This window comes from Camponotus vicinus, unplaced genomic scaffold (genome assembly GCF_025532165.1).
Source record: "Camponotus vicinus isolate PSW18456_S1 unplaced genomic scaffold, iyCamVici1.0 SCAF_4, whole genome shotgun sequence".
Lineage (NCBI taxonomy): Eukaryota > Metazoa > Arthropoda > Insecta > Hymenoptera > Formicidae > Camponotus > Camponotus vicinus.
This window is the reverse complement of record NW_028141976.1, coordinates 1,775,187-1,789,577: the sequence shown is the minus strand read 5'-3', so window position 1 is coordinate 1,789,577 and position 14,391 is coordinate 1,775,187. Positions and strand designations below refer to the sequence as shown.

Here is a 14,391-nt window from a genome sequence, read left to right as displayed (position 1 = left end):
TGAAACGCTTTATGATGAATCGTTTTAAAATCTGCATAGAGGACGCGATAAATAAGACTTGATTCGCTCTTATTGTGTACGATTTTTTAAATCGAACGAAGAAAAAGCCTCTCGGAATTTCTTATTCTTATGAAAAAACGTTACAAAAAAATCATATATATTTCTCTGTATAAATATATTTTTAATTTTAATTAAGTTATGGTTTAGTTTTTTTATAGAATAAATTTTTATAGAATAAATTAAATTTCAAATTTAATTTTATAGAATAAATTAAATTTCAAATTTAAAGAAATTGAATAAGAATGAAAGAAAATATAAATATATACAAAATGTATATAAAAATATATACAAATATAAACAATAAGTATAAAAATATATACAAGGAAATAATTAGCATATCTTTCCTTTATCATAAATACAATTTTTAACAGCTACAAAAATATATTCGTTCCAATTCGCACAGCCTGTTTGTTGTTTCGTTGAATTAAAAAATTATCACGTTTTTTTTTTATTTTTTTTTGCAAGCAGCGCGAATCGTCTTCTCCGAAATTTCAACGCGTCGCGAATGTCAAGGATAGCGAGCATCATAACTCCCTCATTCCAAAGATTCAAAAGGGTTCGTGAAAAAAGACGACGAGAGTCTTTTGCGCAGGACACGTCTCGTAAAGAACGAGAGGCAGAGACATCCCTGCCATGATTTTCATATTCACAATTAGCATTTTTTCTGCCCTGTCTGTTCTTCTTTCAATCGCGATGAACAATAGCTGGGGAGGAGACTGGCAAATCTGTTCTACTGTGAAGATTCTCCGTTTTGACGTTAAATTATTACAATAAGGTATGCAGACCTGCCTACCTGACATTGTTGTGAATATGTGTATATGCGCCTTTATGAATATATCTTAAATCAAATCGCTCGCTACATCTGAATTCTTCCGTATTATGAAATATAAATTATCAGAAAATCTAAAATATCGCGTTCGATTAAATTACACTTTATTATATTTTATATTAAAATCGCAAAGAGAGAGAGAGGGAATATTTTTGAAATAAAATAAGCTTACAATTAGACTGACACAAATTCTGTATCTTTCTCAAATTGATAAAAATAAAAATACATATTTAAATGTGCGACAATGTAACAATTATATTTGCGAAAAATGCAAAATGTCATATCTTTCTTCTCGTATGTGCGAAAAAAAAACTGATATAACAAACGCGTGAGAAGAATGAAACTGGCAGTTCACGGTAGAGCGAGACTCTCACGACACAGAAAGGCGGAACGTTCTTCTTTAACGGATTCTTGGTAATCTTCGTAGTCGAATCTTTGAACAGGCGCGGGCAGTTTTTTTTTATTACCATATCGGAGATGATGTCTCATGATCGTGATCGGTGTCAGATCCACGTTCCTTAAGAACGTGGCTATAGAAACTGGACGAGCGCGACTTGATTCAGAGTCTCGGAATGTCCACAGACAGTCTGTAGGAAGCTCGCGAGAGCCAACGGGGTTCCCTTATAAGGCTGCTTTCGAACGGATATGGATTTTTTATTCCTCTATCGAACGTAGCTTGCGTCCACGAAACAAGATTAATCTCTCATGTACATAGTGTTTACGTAGAAATTTTATTTTTTCAGATGCATCAGTTTCCGCATAATTTAAATTAGTTTGTCAAAATTTGGAGCATGGTATACGGTATAGTAAACAGATTGCGTTAATAAAAACTTTAAGTCATGTATATATTTAATAATAATTTAAATAAATATTAAATTTATAAATATTAAATAAATATTAAATAAATAAATATTAAATTTATAAATATTAAATAAATATTAAATAAATAAATATTAAATTTATAAATATTAAATAAATATTAAATAAATAAATATTAAATTTATAAATATTAAATAAATATTAAATAAATATTAAATAAATAAATATTAAATTTATAAATATTAAATAAATATTAAATATTAAATAAATATTAAATTTAAATAAATATTAAATTTATTAGATAAATGACAAGAATGAATTACGACTTTTAAAAGACAGAAATTTTTCAATCTTGACTTATAATAATATTCCGATGCAAAAATTGGATTTCGAACATTCAAGAATCTCATCTTGACTAAAATAAATGATACATAACGTGAAATAAATAAGAAGAAAGAAAAGGATATTCACCGAGCAATGTTCAACGTTCAAGATTTGGCTACCGTGCTCCATCACGTGCGATCGTCGATTTTATCATCCGCCGAAACAAGACGATGCGCTGGATGCGACTTCCTCGTGTCCCTCGCGCTCCCTTGCTCGTTGCATTGCGATTTAACTAGCTGCATACCGACAGATCTCTATCTCGTATGCAATTGCAAGCCTTGGACATAACGTTCCCTCGCCCTCTCTCTCTCTTTCTATCTAGCTCTCTCGTCTTATTCAAGAAGAGCGGATCGCTAATGATAATTTTACACGAAGTAGCGAGATGAAAGTGGCAAGTTAGTCGTTACATCTTCATGTTTCCAAAAGTAATGCATTCTTTTCAGGCAAATATTGAGACAAATAAAATTTGCGCACTTACTATCTTGGATAAATATATTAAATACGTTCAACTGAAAGAATAAATCAAGATTTTTATGGACCTTAATCCATGCTTCAGTTGATCCTATAGGTAATGTATATATATGAAATGATTGAGCAAAAAAAAATTAATAACATATATATATTATTGTCTGCAAGTAATCAAATTATCTTTATATATAATAAAAATATTTAAAAACATCATTAAAAGTTCAATCTTTTCTGTTTTTTTTTTTTTATATTTTTAATTATATCTTTACCGCTAAAGTTTTATATAAACATTTTGATTATATACAATTCAATATAATTAAAATCTGTTAAAAAATTACATATATTACACTAATGCAATTACAGATACAATTAACTACAACGGTATATAAAAGAAAAACGGTTAATGGGAATATCGATAATGACCTGATTCAGCAACGAGTGCTTCATTACTTGCTCTTTATGAGAGTGAAATTGGGGTTAAATGAAACATTAACGTGACGGACAAAAACAAGCGTGTCCAAAAGAGTAGAAGACGTTTCTACTCACTCTTTTTCAATAAACTCACTAATTTATTTAATTATTTCGATACATTTTGATTTAATAAACAAGTATTATGCAATTGTTTTCCACAAGTACAGTTACAAGCGTTTCAAATAAATTCAGAGAAAATCATTCGGCAATTTTACACAAATAAATCGGCGGCAAATAAATGGCTTACAAGTAACGCACGTCCACTTTTGATTAGCCTCCCTATTAGCATCGCATAAATCCGCCATAAAGGCCGAGATTCGCCTCGATGACACCGCTAACGCACTCGCCCAGCACCCCGTTCCTTTTTTATGCTCGCGAAATTAATGGCGCCTCGCATGTACCTGGAGAGAAAAAAAGATTCGCGGGGGAGGAGGGGGTGTAACGAGGAAGAGGAGACCCGATGGAGTCAGTGATGGAGGTTCGTAAATACACGCCGGGCCCAGGACGGGCAGTATCGTCGTTAAGAGTCGCTCGAATTGCGAACATTTGGCAAAGTCCGCTTTTAGTGGCGGCCTTAATGCCCCCTTCGGCCGCGTGCGCATGTGTCCGGGGGGAGAGACACAAAGTACTTCTTGGTGGGTCGTCGTTCAAATACCGAGGTCATTAAAGAGCCACGCAATCTTGTCGAATTACGAATCGCAACGCTCGCCTCGCCGCGACTCGACGACGACACTTAATGACCCCTGAGAAGCCGCTACGCAAGTTTGTGCGTGGTCACGAGTGCACCGTGGCACCCGGGCATTGTACCGGGGCGCAAAAAGCACGACGGGCGATTTTTAAGCAAGCAGAAGCCGAGCGCAACGCGCTGCGAATTTTAAACTCGGCTCTTCAATAAGGAGCTTGTGTCAAGCTCATTGCTTGTGTGCGACTGATTTTTTAAGCTTGATTAAAATAATAATTTGCGTTAAAAAAGTAATTTTTATGTAATAAATAAATCGTGAAGAACAATTTTTATTTTCGACTTATTTTGAATATTTTCATATCATATTTTCAGATTAAACTTTACCTCGCAAAAAAAATATAAATATAAATATATATATAAATATATATAAATATAAAAATATATATATAATATGTATAAATATATAATAATATATAATATATATAATATATAATATATTTAATATATAATATATATAATATATAAAATATATAATATATATAATATATAATAATCTTAAAAATCTTTTCTTTATTTAAATAATTAAGGGAAAAAATTGCGACTGTTCGGTGATGTCTCATTTAATTATCGAGATTGGTTTCCGAGATAAATCATTATTCCCGAGAGGAAATTACTAGACGGATTATATTTTGCTACTATGAATATTTGAATAAAATTCCGGGATCTAATGGGTTAATGACAGCGATTCGCGTTTCACTTCCACGGCTTTGGTAACTGGTCGCCAGTCGGATATCCAGTTTCTACAGCCTGGCCGCATGTGTGCGTGCGTCTTGGGCGACGTAACGTGATTTCGCGTTAGCCGAGAAAGGCGCGGGTTGACCGTACGCGCGCAATTTACGCGAATTACGGACGCGTTTGGTGATTTGCGGTACGTCGTCGTATTTACGACTCGGTGAAAGCCGGTGATTTTATACGGTGCGGCGGGTATTCGACGTTCGAGGCTTTGATCGCGAGCAAGGTTAGGAGGTAAAGGGTAGCAGAGCCGGGAAGTAGTAACGTATCCGTGCTGCGTCGTGAAAGTCGACGAAGATGAAACGTAGGCGCGGTGGCGGGGAGGGAGAGGGGGAGACGGAACCGCACGATTTTATAGCGCGCCGCGTAAATCGATTATCGAGCAAATTGCGCTTCTCTCCGCGTCCCTCGAATAGAGAAAGCTTCGTCATCGGGTATCGGATGACGGATTTTCGGTCGGGTATTTACTCTTTCGTTTATCTAGCTATAAGAAATGCTAAGTGTGTATTCAGTCGTGAAATAATAGAATAAACAAAAGTAGATGTTAAAAAAATGTCCGTCTTAATAAGTTTGTTATTGTTGAGATTTTATAAATTAGATAAAAATATTTTTAATATTATAAACACACATGTGTGTTTAAAATACTTTTAATTATTATAAAGTACTATACTTTACTAAAAATATTTTTAATTATTATAAACACACATGTGTGTTTATAAAAGAATTTTTATACATATAATTGATTTTGAATATGTATAAGTTTTAATAAATCTTTCTATAAAAAGAGAGAAAAGTCTTGCAAAAAGATTTTTATAAAAAGATTTAAATTTAATACTTTTACTTATATTCAAAATAATTTATATATAACAATTCTTTTACGTATATTATATTGAATATTATTATTTATTAAATATTAAATATACGTATTTTAATGTCTTATTCTTGCTCTCTTTTATGTGCAATAAAACATCAAGTTTAACTTGCAAGCAGCAACAGAGTAACATAAGCAGATAACATAAATTAAAGATACACAATCGGACGTATGTATCCTACGTAATAAATGCGTGAAGATCGATGTGCTTCAGCGAGTGCTAGCAAGTATCAACATTTTGCTCGACGACCTCGTCCGGTAGTAAACAAACAATCGCAGGTGCCGACCGAGAACGCGGCCAATTCTTTTTTTTTACTCGTATCCGTTCCGTTTACGCATCGATGCAAACACGCAATAGATATGTCGTTTATTCCGGTAAATGTGACAAATTATATTTTATATCGTACAAACAAATATTAACGGATCTCTTGTTACATTAATTAATCTATATATTCTAAGATTATATAAATCTATAATATTTTATATCGTACAAACAAATATTAACGGATCTCTTGTTACGTTAATTTTATATTTCCATAAATTACTTTTAAAGAACGAAAAGATGATAGAGTTTCTTAATAAGTGCGAAAAATTGTGGAGTTACACTCCTCCAAAAATGGGGGTAAAAGTTAGGTTTTTATTTTTTTCTCAAATTTGGAACAAGTTAAAGAAATGAAATTAGGTGGATAGTTTCTACTAGTAAAAAGGTTATTTATTAATATTTTTCCAGCCTCCCGTATTGTTATAAAGGAATGAAACTAGCAACTCCTATTCAATTTTTTATTAGAACTTTTTAATGGGCCGGAATATGATCATCTAAAAATATGCATTAAAAAGTTTGATTTATTTAGAAATTTTTTTATTTCTTTTATTTTTTTCATAAAATCAGTAGTTTTCAAGAAAAAAAAATAAAATACGTTATCGTGCACAACACGATGCTAAATAGTATGGTTTCGAATTACGAGAAGTTTTTTAAAATAAAAATAAAATTAGAGTAAATGTTGGGAAAATTGGAACAAAAGTAAAATTATAATAAAAACCTAAAAACCTAATAAATAAAAACCTAATTTTTACTTTCATTTTTGGAGGAGAACAACTCCACAGAGAGGGATGTAGAAGTATATGTTTATATGAAAAACCCCCCATAATTTTCGACAAAAAATCATCTCCTAAAATTTTTCGCACTTATTAAAAAACACTCTGTATATTAGATCTCATCGATATGAATAATTTCTCTCTGCAGTTAATTTTTTTCTTCCTATCGTTCCAAATCACGGTATCTAAAATATGCTGCTGTTCTGCTTTTGTGACTTGATAATCTACTCACGCATTGCATACTGTTTCTTTTTCAGTAGTTTCCAAAAAGTGACCTGTACTACTTTCAAGGTAAAAGGTTCGTGGAACGTGCTATTTCCGAAGTAAACGGTTCGGAAGTAACGCACACGTAGGACACGCAAAAAGAAAAAAATATACCGCAATGCCGCGCTACATAACCACGTATGCGAATTACGTGAAACTCACCAGCTATGTACAATGTAAAAACCGACACGTTACGTTACGGAGCAATTATATAATCAGATTGCGATACGCTCATCGCAACTCGCTTAAACTCGTTTAATTAAAGATGGAGAAAATAGCTTAAGCGAATGATAAATGAAGACGTCTACTTGCAAAAGAATTCTGGCTTATAACGTGTGAATTCTGAGAAAACGAAACTATTTTTTTTCTCCAAAAAAAAATATTTTCACGATTAGTATTATTTTTTTTCTATTGTTCCCAATTTTCACAGGTAAATGAAAAGAATTTTGAACAAAAGTATCATAAAAACTATTAATTATTTATTAACTTTCATATAAAAATAAGTTTAAAAGAATTGAAATCTGTCAATTTTTAATAAACAACCTTAACAGTTGATAAAAATTTTATTTTTATTTTAAAACTTTCTTAAAATTTTATTTAATTTTTATTTTATTTATTTCACAAAAAAAATTCAAATAAAACGATATTAATCATTGATTACATTATTATTATCAATTGTAAATTCTAACATTTATTTTGTTTATTCTATTTCATATCGTAATCCAGAGATAACTTTGTACATTTTAGCGATGTCAATAAAAAGGCGAATATTTACAAAGTTTTCATCTATTCACGAAACTATCGTTTTTACCCTCAAACTATTTCGTGTAGGATATGGTCAGTTACGAATGCTTGGTATATCTATTCTACCGGAACAAAAAAAGATTTGCCCAATCCATATAAACTCGTATAGTAACCGACACGTAAGATATTTCCAGATATTTTACAATCATGCGTCACGATCCGATTCCGAGCACTTTCGATAGCTTGCGCAGCCAAAGATCATTCATATGAAACAGATCGTTGCGTCAAGTGAAATCGATCCATTCTACAGATATATAAAATCACATTATTAGACATCAAGCGAGATTATAATTATACGAAAGTGGTTCGCATCGATTACAAATTTGCATTTAATTCGCCAATAAATGCGCATGAAAAGTATCATCTCAATTAAATTTATTTTAAATGGAAATCAATTTTCATATTTCTCTTTCTCACACACAAAAAAATATTTCATGTCAGTTTTAAAATAAATTTTAATTGTCAATATATTTTACGATCAAATATTCATAAAATGCGAGTCGAGTCACAATTCGAATTTTCTCAGAGAGGACGAGCTGTATCATCTGATAAATTAGCGAGCTGTCAAATATACTTGAAATTAAAATATTAATTATTTCGATCGCATGGGAATTTACCTCCTGGAATTTTGCACTGCCCTAAAATTCGGAGCGAGTCGAAATTATTCGAGTATCCCATAGGTATGTACGTCAACGGGGGACACGACAAAAAATAAGGCTCACCTCTTTCAGGCCGTCGAGCCTGCCAAGGCTCTTGGTACCTCGCAACGGCGGAAAGACGACGTCGTGCCAACCACCGGAGCCGTTGCAGATCTGCAAGTGGTCCGACTGCGAGGAATGGAGCGCGCGCGCCCGGCTCTTACTCTTGCGCTGATCCAGGAGATGCTTGGCCCGAGACTTCCTCACGGGCGCGGCCGGATCGTCCTCCGGGTCGCTCTGCACCTCCCAGCGCGACGGCGACTTGAAGCGCCGTCGCAGACTCGTGGGCGAGGTCACCGGCGAGGTGAGCCTCTGCACGAGGGTGCCGAACATGGTCATCATTAATCGGCCTCGAGATCGCGAGTGTTGCAGCAGAGGACTATCGCGCTCACGCCTCGCCGCTCAATCGTCCCGCATCGCCGGCGTCGCTGCCGACGCCGCGAATGGCGCCTAACTTCACTCACTTAACCGTCTCACTGTGTCGCGTGAAGCGCGCTACAGGTGGTAGCCGGTACACTTGAACGTTGCGGCGCCAAATATCGACGCTGCGAGAGATGTATTCGGGAAGGCGGAGGATATACGTGCACGTCACACTCCGGGGAATCGAGAGACGTTTACGAAACTATCGCGACAAGTTTCTCGCACCAGGGGGAGAGAAGGACTCCGATCGCGCATCAGTGAATCATCATCACGGCCACTGCGAGGAGAGCGGTAGCGGGCGGCGAACGCGGCCTCCTCGAGTCGAGTCGAGTCGAGTCGGCTCGAAAGTCGGCGGCGGGCACAGGTATTTGCCTTCGGGCGTCGTGCAACCGCAGCACTCTCGCAAAACACCACACTCCGCGGTTATGCGCGTACAGTCCTCCACGAGTGCTGTTCCATTTGTTCGCGTCGCGCTTTCGGAACGACAGCTGACGCGACACTCGAATCGTCCCCGCGTCTCTTGCGCGCGAGGATCGCGAATGTCGACCCGATGTACGATATACGCGAGGTCGGGCACCGAACGCGAAAGCGGCGGCTGGACGCCGATCACCGATCGTCGCGAATACGTCCACAGCGGAAACTGGTCGCGCGGAGACTGCCAGCGCCGAGAGACCGGTTGGCCTCGCTCGTGCGCGAAGCCGCCCGAGCGCGCCCGAGCCCGCCCGAAGACTCCCGATTGGACTCCGACGACGGAGCGACCGAGAGGGGGCGCGACTCGCGCGGCGCGGTTACCATGGCGATCGGGCCCGATTCGCCCTCGGGCCTTACACGAACACACGCATATGCGTACCGTTCGTTGCTCGTCCGTCTCGCGAAAGGGACCCCGCGGTGTGACATGCGCGACGCGCGCGTGTGACGTATTCGCGATGCGTGTATGTTTCTTTCGAAAAACGCGCAAAATTTTAATATCGAATATGGAAGCCGAAGAATCGCGCTTTTCGAGCACTTTCAGGTGAATCAATAATGTTTATTTTGAAATATTTGATTTTTTGCGCGAGAGAGATGAGGTAGATTATTAAATATAATGTTGAGATGTAAATTGTATCTAGTTTCATCAATTTTATAGAATGTAATTTACTAGTAAATTATCGTAAATAATGATAGAATAAGTGTGCAAGTTATAATATACCTGTTATATAATATATATATTCTTAATATATTATAATTGATTAAAAACGTGGTCTCTCGTAACTTTTAAAATCGATCGATAAAACATGCCCTATCGTAACGGTCACGGTCATGATAAAACTTGACGCAGACTCCAGATTCCGGAATAAATTCCGGTTTCTAGGCGTCGACCAATTAATAGTACGGTTACTGGTTTGGTTGCTTCGCGGTTAATAATCTCATGTATGTCGAAGAAGGTAAATGAGGGTTGGTCGTGCGGAACCTGAGATAATTACTAATAATAATAGATTTTCTGACTTATCAAGTCATTTATGCTAATTCAAATAGCAGTTGTAGAAGCGAAAAACCGTTTTGAAGCGTTAACAAGAATAAGTATGTGTAAGTTTAATATATTACAAATGGATATCGTGTGGGCACACAGATTTTCACATTGTCACGTGGCAATGACTGATGCAAAAGATTATTCGCTCGATGCACATTTAATGAAATCAAGCGTACGAAGGATCTGACTTTCTAAAACTTTGAATATCTTAATCAATAACGAAGAGAAAACTTTTTACATTTTCCTTTATACAAAAAAAATATCTCAATTATTTGTCTGTGTATATTTTCCAATCTTCAAAATTTTTTGTGATTTTAAAAATCACAAAATTGCCAGAACTGCAAGACTCGGCGCACAAAGCTTTCTTTCAGAGTAAAATCGCGCTACAAACAACAATTTGCGAGTATAACAATTTACTCGACTGGCATCCTCGCCAAGGCTCCCCGAGGTAATTAACGATCATCGATCCACGCGCCAATTCGCCCCTTCATCCTCAAGGACATCGGAGGTGGAGCAGGGCGTGAATCTGTGTGCACGTTTCTTATTACTCGAACGATATCATTAGACTGGGAACTCGTCAAAACTTCAATTATTCCCGTGACTATATACGGCGAAACGAGGGCCTTGATTAATCGTATGCGAGAGAGCCCCGGTGTGTCGTAATTATTAAGCGAACACGTAATTAGCGCGAATCACCTGATACCCGCATAGTACCCCTTCTTTTCTTTCCTCGAAGACAGCGTTTAAGAGAAACTGTATTACGCATTGCGAGGAATAATCGTGATTAACTAGGACTCTCTGCTTGTTCGAGCATATTTTTCCTTCGCTTTCGTACAATCATGTTTTCCCTCATCCTTCATCCTCAGCCTACTTTTCTTTGATTGCGATTAAGATAGTCGGCACGTAAAGCCGGAAAACTTTATGTAACTATGGAACACACTCGCGGTGTGTACACAAGACAAGCGTGTATAACGAATTACATGTAGCCTTATTGACGTACGCGAGAGATAATATAACTATGCAATGTCCATTTTACGCTGGCGCACATGTAACGTAAAACTGCTTTGTCGCCTCTAGTGAATCATACGTACACAAGATGATTTTTAAGCGTACCGAAGATATACCGGGGATACGTGTGTGAATCTTTTATTGAATATATGCGAATGAATTGCACGCAATATAATTACGTGAGATGATCGTTAATATTCCGACGTGTTTGCGACTCGTATTAGCGAAGCATCGAGGAATGTATCCTCGAGAATTGTCCGTAATGGCATGTTACAACACTCGTAAGTCGAGAAGCTGAGGGAAGTATCGTTACTTGTTTCTAAGAAAATGAAGAAAGAATGTATGAGTTGAGCTTGTAGTTATTTCTTACACCTCACTTCGTGTATAGAAACTATTGTAACCGATAATATTTTGACATATCACAATATTGACAGAAATTAACAAAAAAGTTTGAATGCCTTTCGTCATTTATATAAAATAGAAGCATTTTATACAGGGTGTTTCTTAATAAATCGAAAAATTTTAGGGGATGATTCTTTGTCGAAAATTAAGGGGGGGTTTTTCATATAAACATATATTCCTACATCCCTCCCTGTGGAGTTAAACTCCTCCAAAAATGGGAGTAAAAATTAGGTTTTTATTTTTTTCTCAAATGTGGAACAAGTTAAAGAAATGAAGGTGGATATTTTCTACTAGTAAAAAGGCTATTTATTAAAATTTTTTTTAGCCTCCCGTATTGTTAGAAGGGGATGAAACTAGCAACCCCTATTCAATTTTTTATTAGAACATTTTAAACATTTTAATGGGCCGGAATATGATCATCTAAAAATATGCATTAAAAAGTTTGATTTATTTAGAAACTTTTTTATTTCTTTTGTTTTTTTCATAAAATCAGTAGTTTTCAAGAAAAAAATAAAATACGTTAACGTGCACAGCACGATGCTAAATAGCATAGGTTTCGACTTACGAGAAGTTAAATTTTAAAATAAAAATAAAATTAGAGTAAATGTTGGGAAAATTGGTACAAAAACAAAATTATAATAAAAACCTAAAAACCTAAAAAATAAAAACCTTAATTTTCAACAAAGAATCATCTCCTAAAATTTTTCGTACTTATTAAGAAACACTCTATATAATAATAAATTGGAAAAATTTTTGCTGAAAAAAATTATATGAAGAAATATATAATTCACAATATTTTACACCGGTGTCTTCTTGACAGATAGGACGCTTGCTTCGTGCAAGACTTAAATTTCAAACTCGCGACAGGTGCAAGAACGGAATAAATTTCAACTATCGCGGAATCGCGTCCGACCATATTTTTTCCCACGTTTTTGTCGCTTTAGGCAGAGTGCTCTGCGATTCGCATTCGCGATTACAACGAATTCTTCACGACCACTGCAGAATTTATCTCTCATAACGATGTAACGGGGAATAAATAAATAACTACGAAATGTGTTCCCTCTTCAACTTCCCCTTCTCTTTTTATTCCCGATCGCTCTCCAGGCCATTACGATTATTGTCGATTAAGAAGACAATTTTTTTTAAACACTTTACGGTGGTCCAGAGGTCACGGATGACCATCTTTGGAATTTTTTGCTCGAGTCGTGCGGGCCAAAATACGCTCCCCCGATAAATAACAGTTATCGCAGAATCACGACGCAAAGCGGCTTGCGCGATGCTTTTTTAATTTCCTTGCCGCGACACAATTTACACCTGTTCTCGGATATGTATTGCAAAGAAAAAGCGTCTGCGAGATATTCTCTGAAAAGCAATGAATCTTCGAGCGGCTGCTCGTAAAGTTACGCTATTTATCTGAGAAAGTAATCTTCTGCATATTTTTTACTTTCGATATAAAGTATTAAGAGATTATATTTTTTTCTTTTTATTACTTCGGAGTAATTACCGGAAGAGGTTTAATTAAATGTGTCTGGAAATTTTCAATGTAAAAAATGATAAATATAATAATATAATAAGAGAACCATGATTTGTAAGTTTCATATTTTAAATATATCTGATATTTTAATGAACCTGTAAAGGCATTAATCATTCATTATTTGTCTCATGACAAAACGTAAACACTTCTTAAATGAATGATAACCGTATAGTTTCCTCTAATATATACTCATCTTTGTTTCCCGCTTTTGTATTATACTTGAAAGATAAAGTACGCGAAATGCCAGCTCCTTTTCGCTTCCTGCACGAATCACTGGGTGCTTTCCAATTGTTTAACACATCTTAACACAAACATACACAGGAAGGCACAAAGTGTAGCGATGTGCACGACTCAATTGGAACAAAGTTAATGTGCGACTTTCGAGTGGAGGGTTTGGATTCTTCATAACCATGTCCATCTTGATATTTTTTAATCCATGGTGAGGGTGATGAAGTGAAAAACATGTTGCACACGTAAAATTTGTGTAATTAGTCTGTAAATAATTCGAAGCAAAGTTATTAACATACATAGATATATATATGCATAATATTATATAATATATAAATAATATATAAATAAAATATATAAATGCATAATATTATATTAATATATAAATATGAATGAAAATTTAATCAGTAATAATATATCTAATCTGCAAATATGCTAAAGAAACAACTTTATTTTATTTATTAAATATAATAAAAAAATTAATTGTACAAAAACTCATTAATTCGAATTACTTACTTCAATGATACTTTTAATATTTTTATTGTTCATTTTTGTATTTAATATACTTCAGTGGTTGTCTTTTAAATAAAAAGGATAAAAAGAAAAGAAAATTGCCAACATAACCGCCGTCAGTTTGCAACCGCATATTTCAATTGTCCCTAGAAAACAGAAGATTACACAAGTTGACTAGTAGCCCTCGAGCTGAGTACGGATGTGTAAAGTTGTGTCGGCAGTTACGGCAATTGGAACGCGACTTGTGTCGCCGTGTGCATAAAAGTGTCTAGGGATATCTCAATTGGAAAGCACCCACTGTTATTTGCTTTTGTCTACGTGAATAATGAGTCACCGTTGCGCGGAAATACGAGATTCGCATAGAAATATGTAAAAAAATATCAAAAGAAGTTGAATCCTGAAATTGTGATGACACTACACGCTCGTCAGTAGCATAATTGCGATAACAGAAAAAAATTATTTACATATTTACCCTGACGTCAATATATTGGGTGTTAAAAAAGTCCGGACACGATCGAATATCTCGATAAGGAAGAGTT

The 14,391-nt window shown here is 35.5% G+C and overlaps 1 protein-coding gene across 3 annotated transcripts in view; it reads right to left on the bottom strand.

Moving 5' to 3' along the window:
* LOC145971209 (rho GTPase-activating protein 20) overlaps positions 1 to 14,391 on the bottom strand; it is a 266,316-nt gene that overhangs the window by 111,376 nt on the left and 140,549 nt on the right. The window contains exon 1 of one of the 3 annotated variants that reach the window (XM_083098623.1): positions 8,262 to 9,349. The exons of the other annotated variants lie outside the window; for them this stretch is intronic. Within the exon in view, the coding sequence (XP_082954749.1) occupies positions 8,262 to 8,579 (318 nt within the window). The 5' untranslated portion in view covers positions 8,580 to 9,349. Of the gene's footprint in view, positions 1 to 8,261; positions 9,350 to 14,391 lie in introns of those variants that run through there. 3 annotated transcript variants of the gene reach the window in all.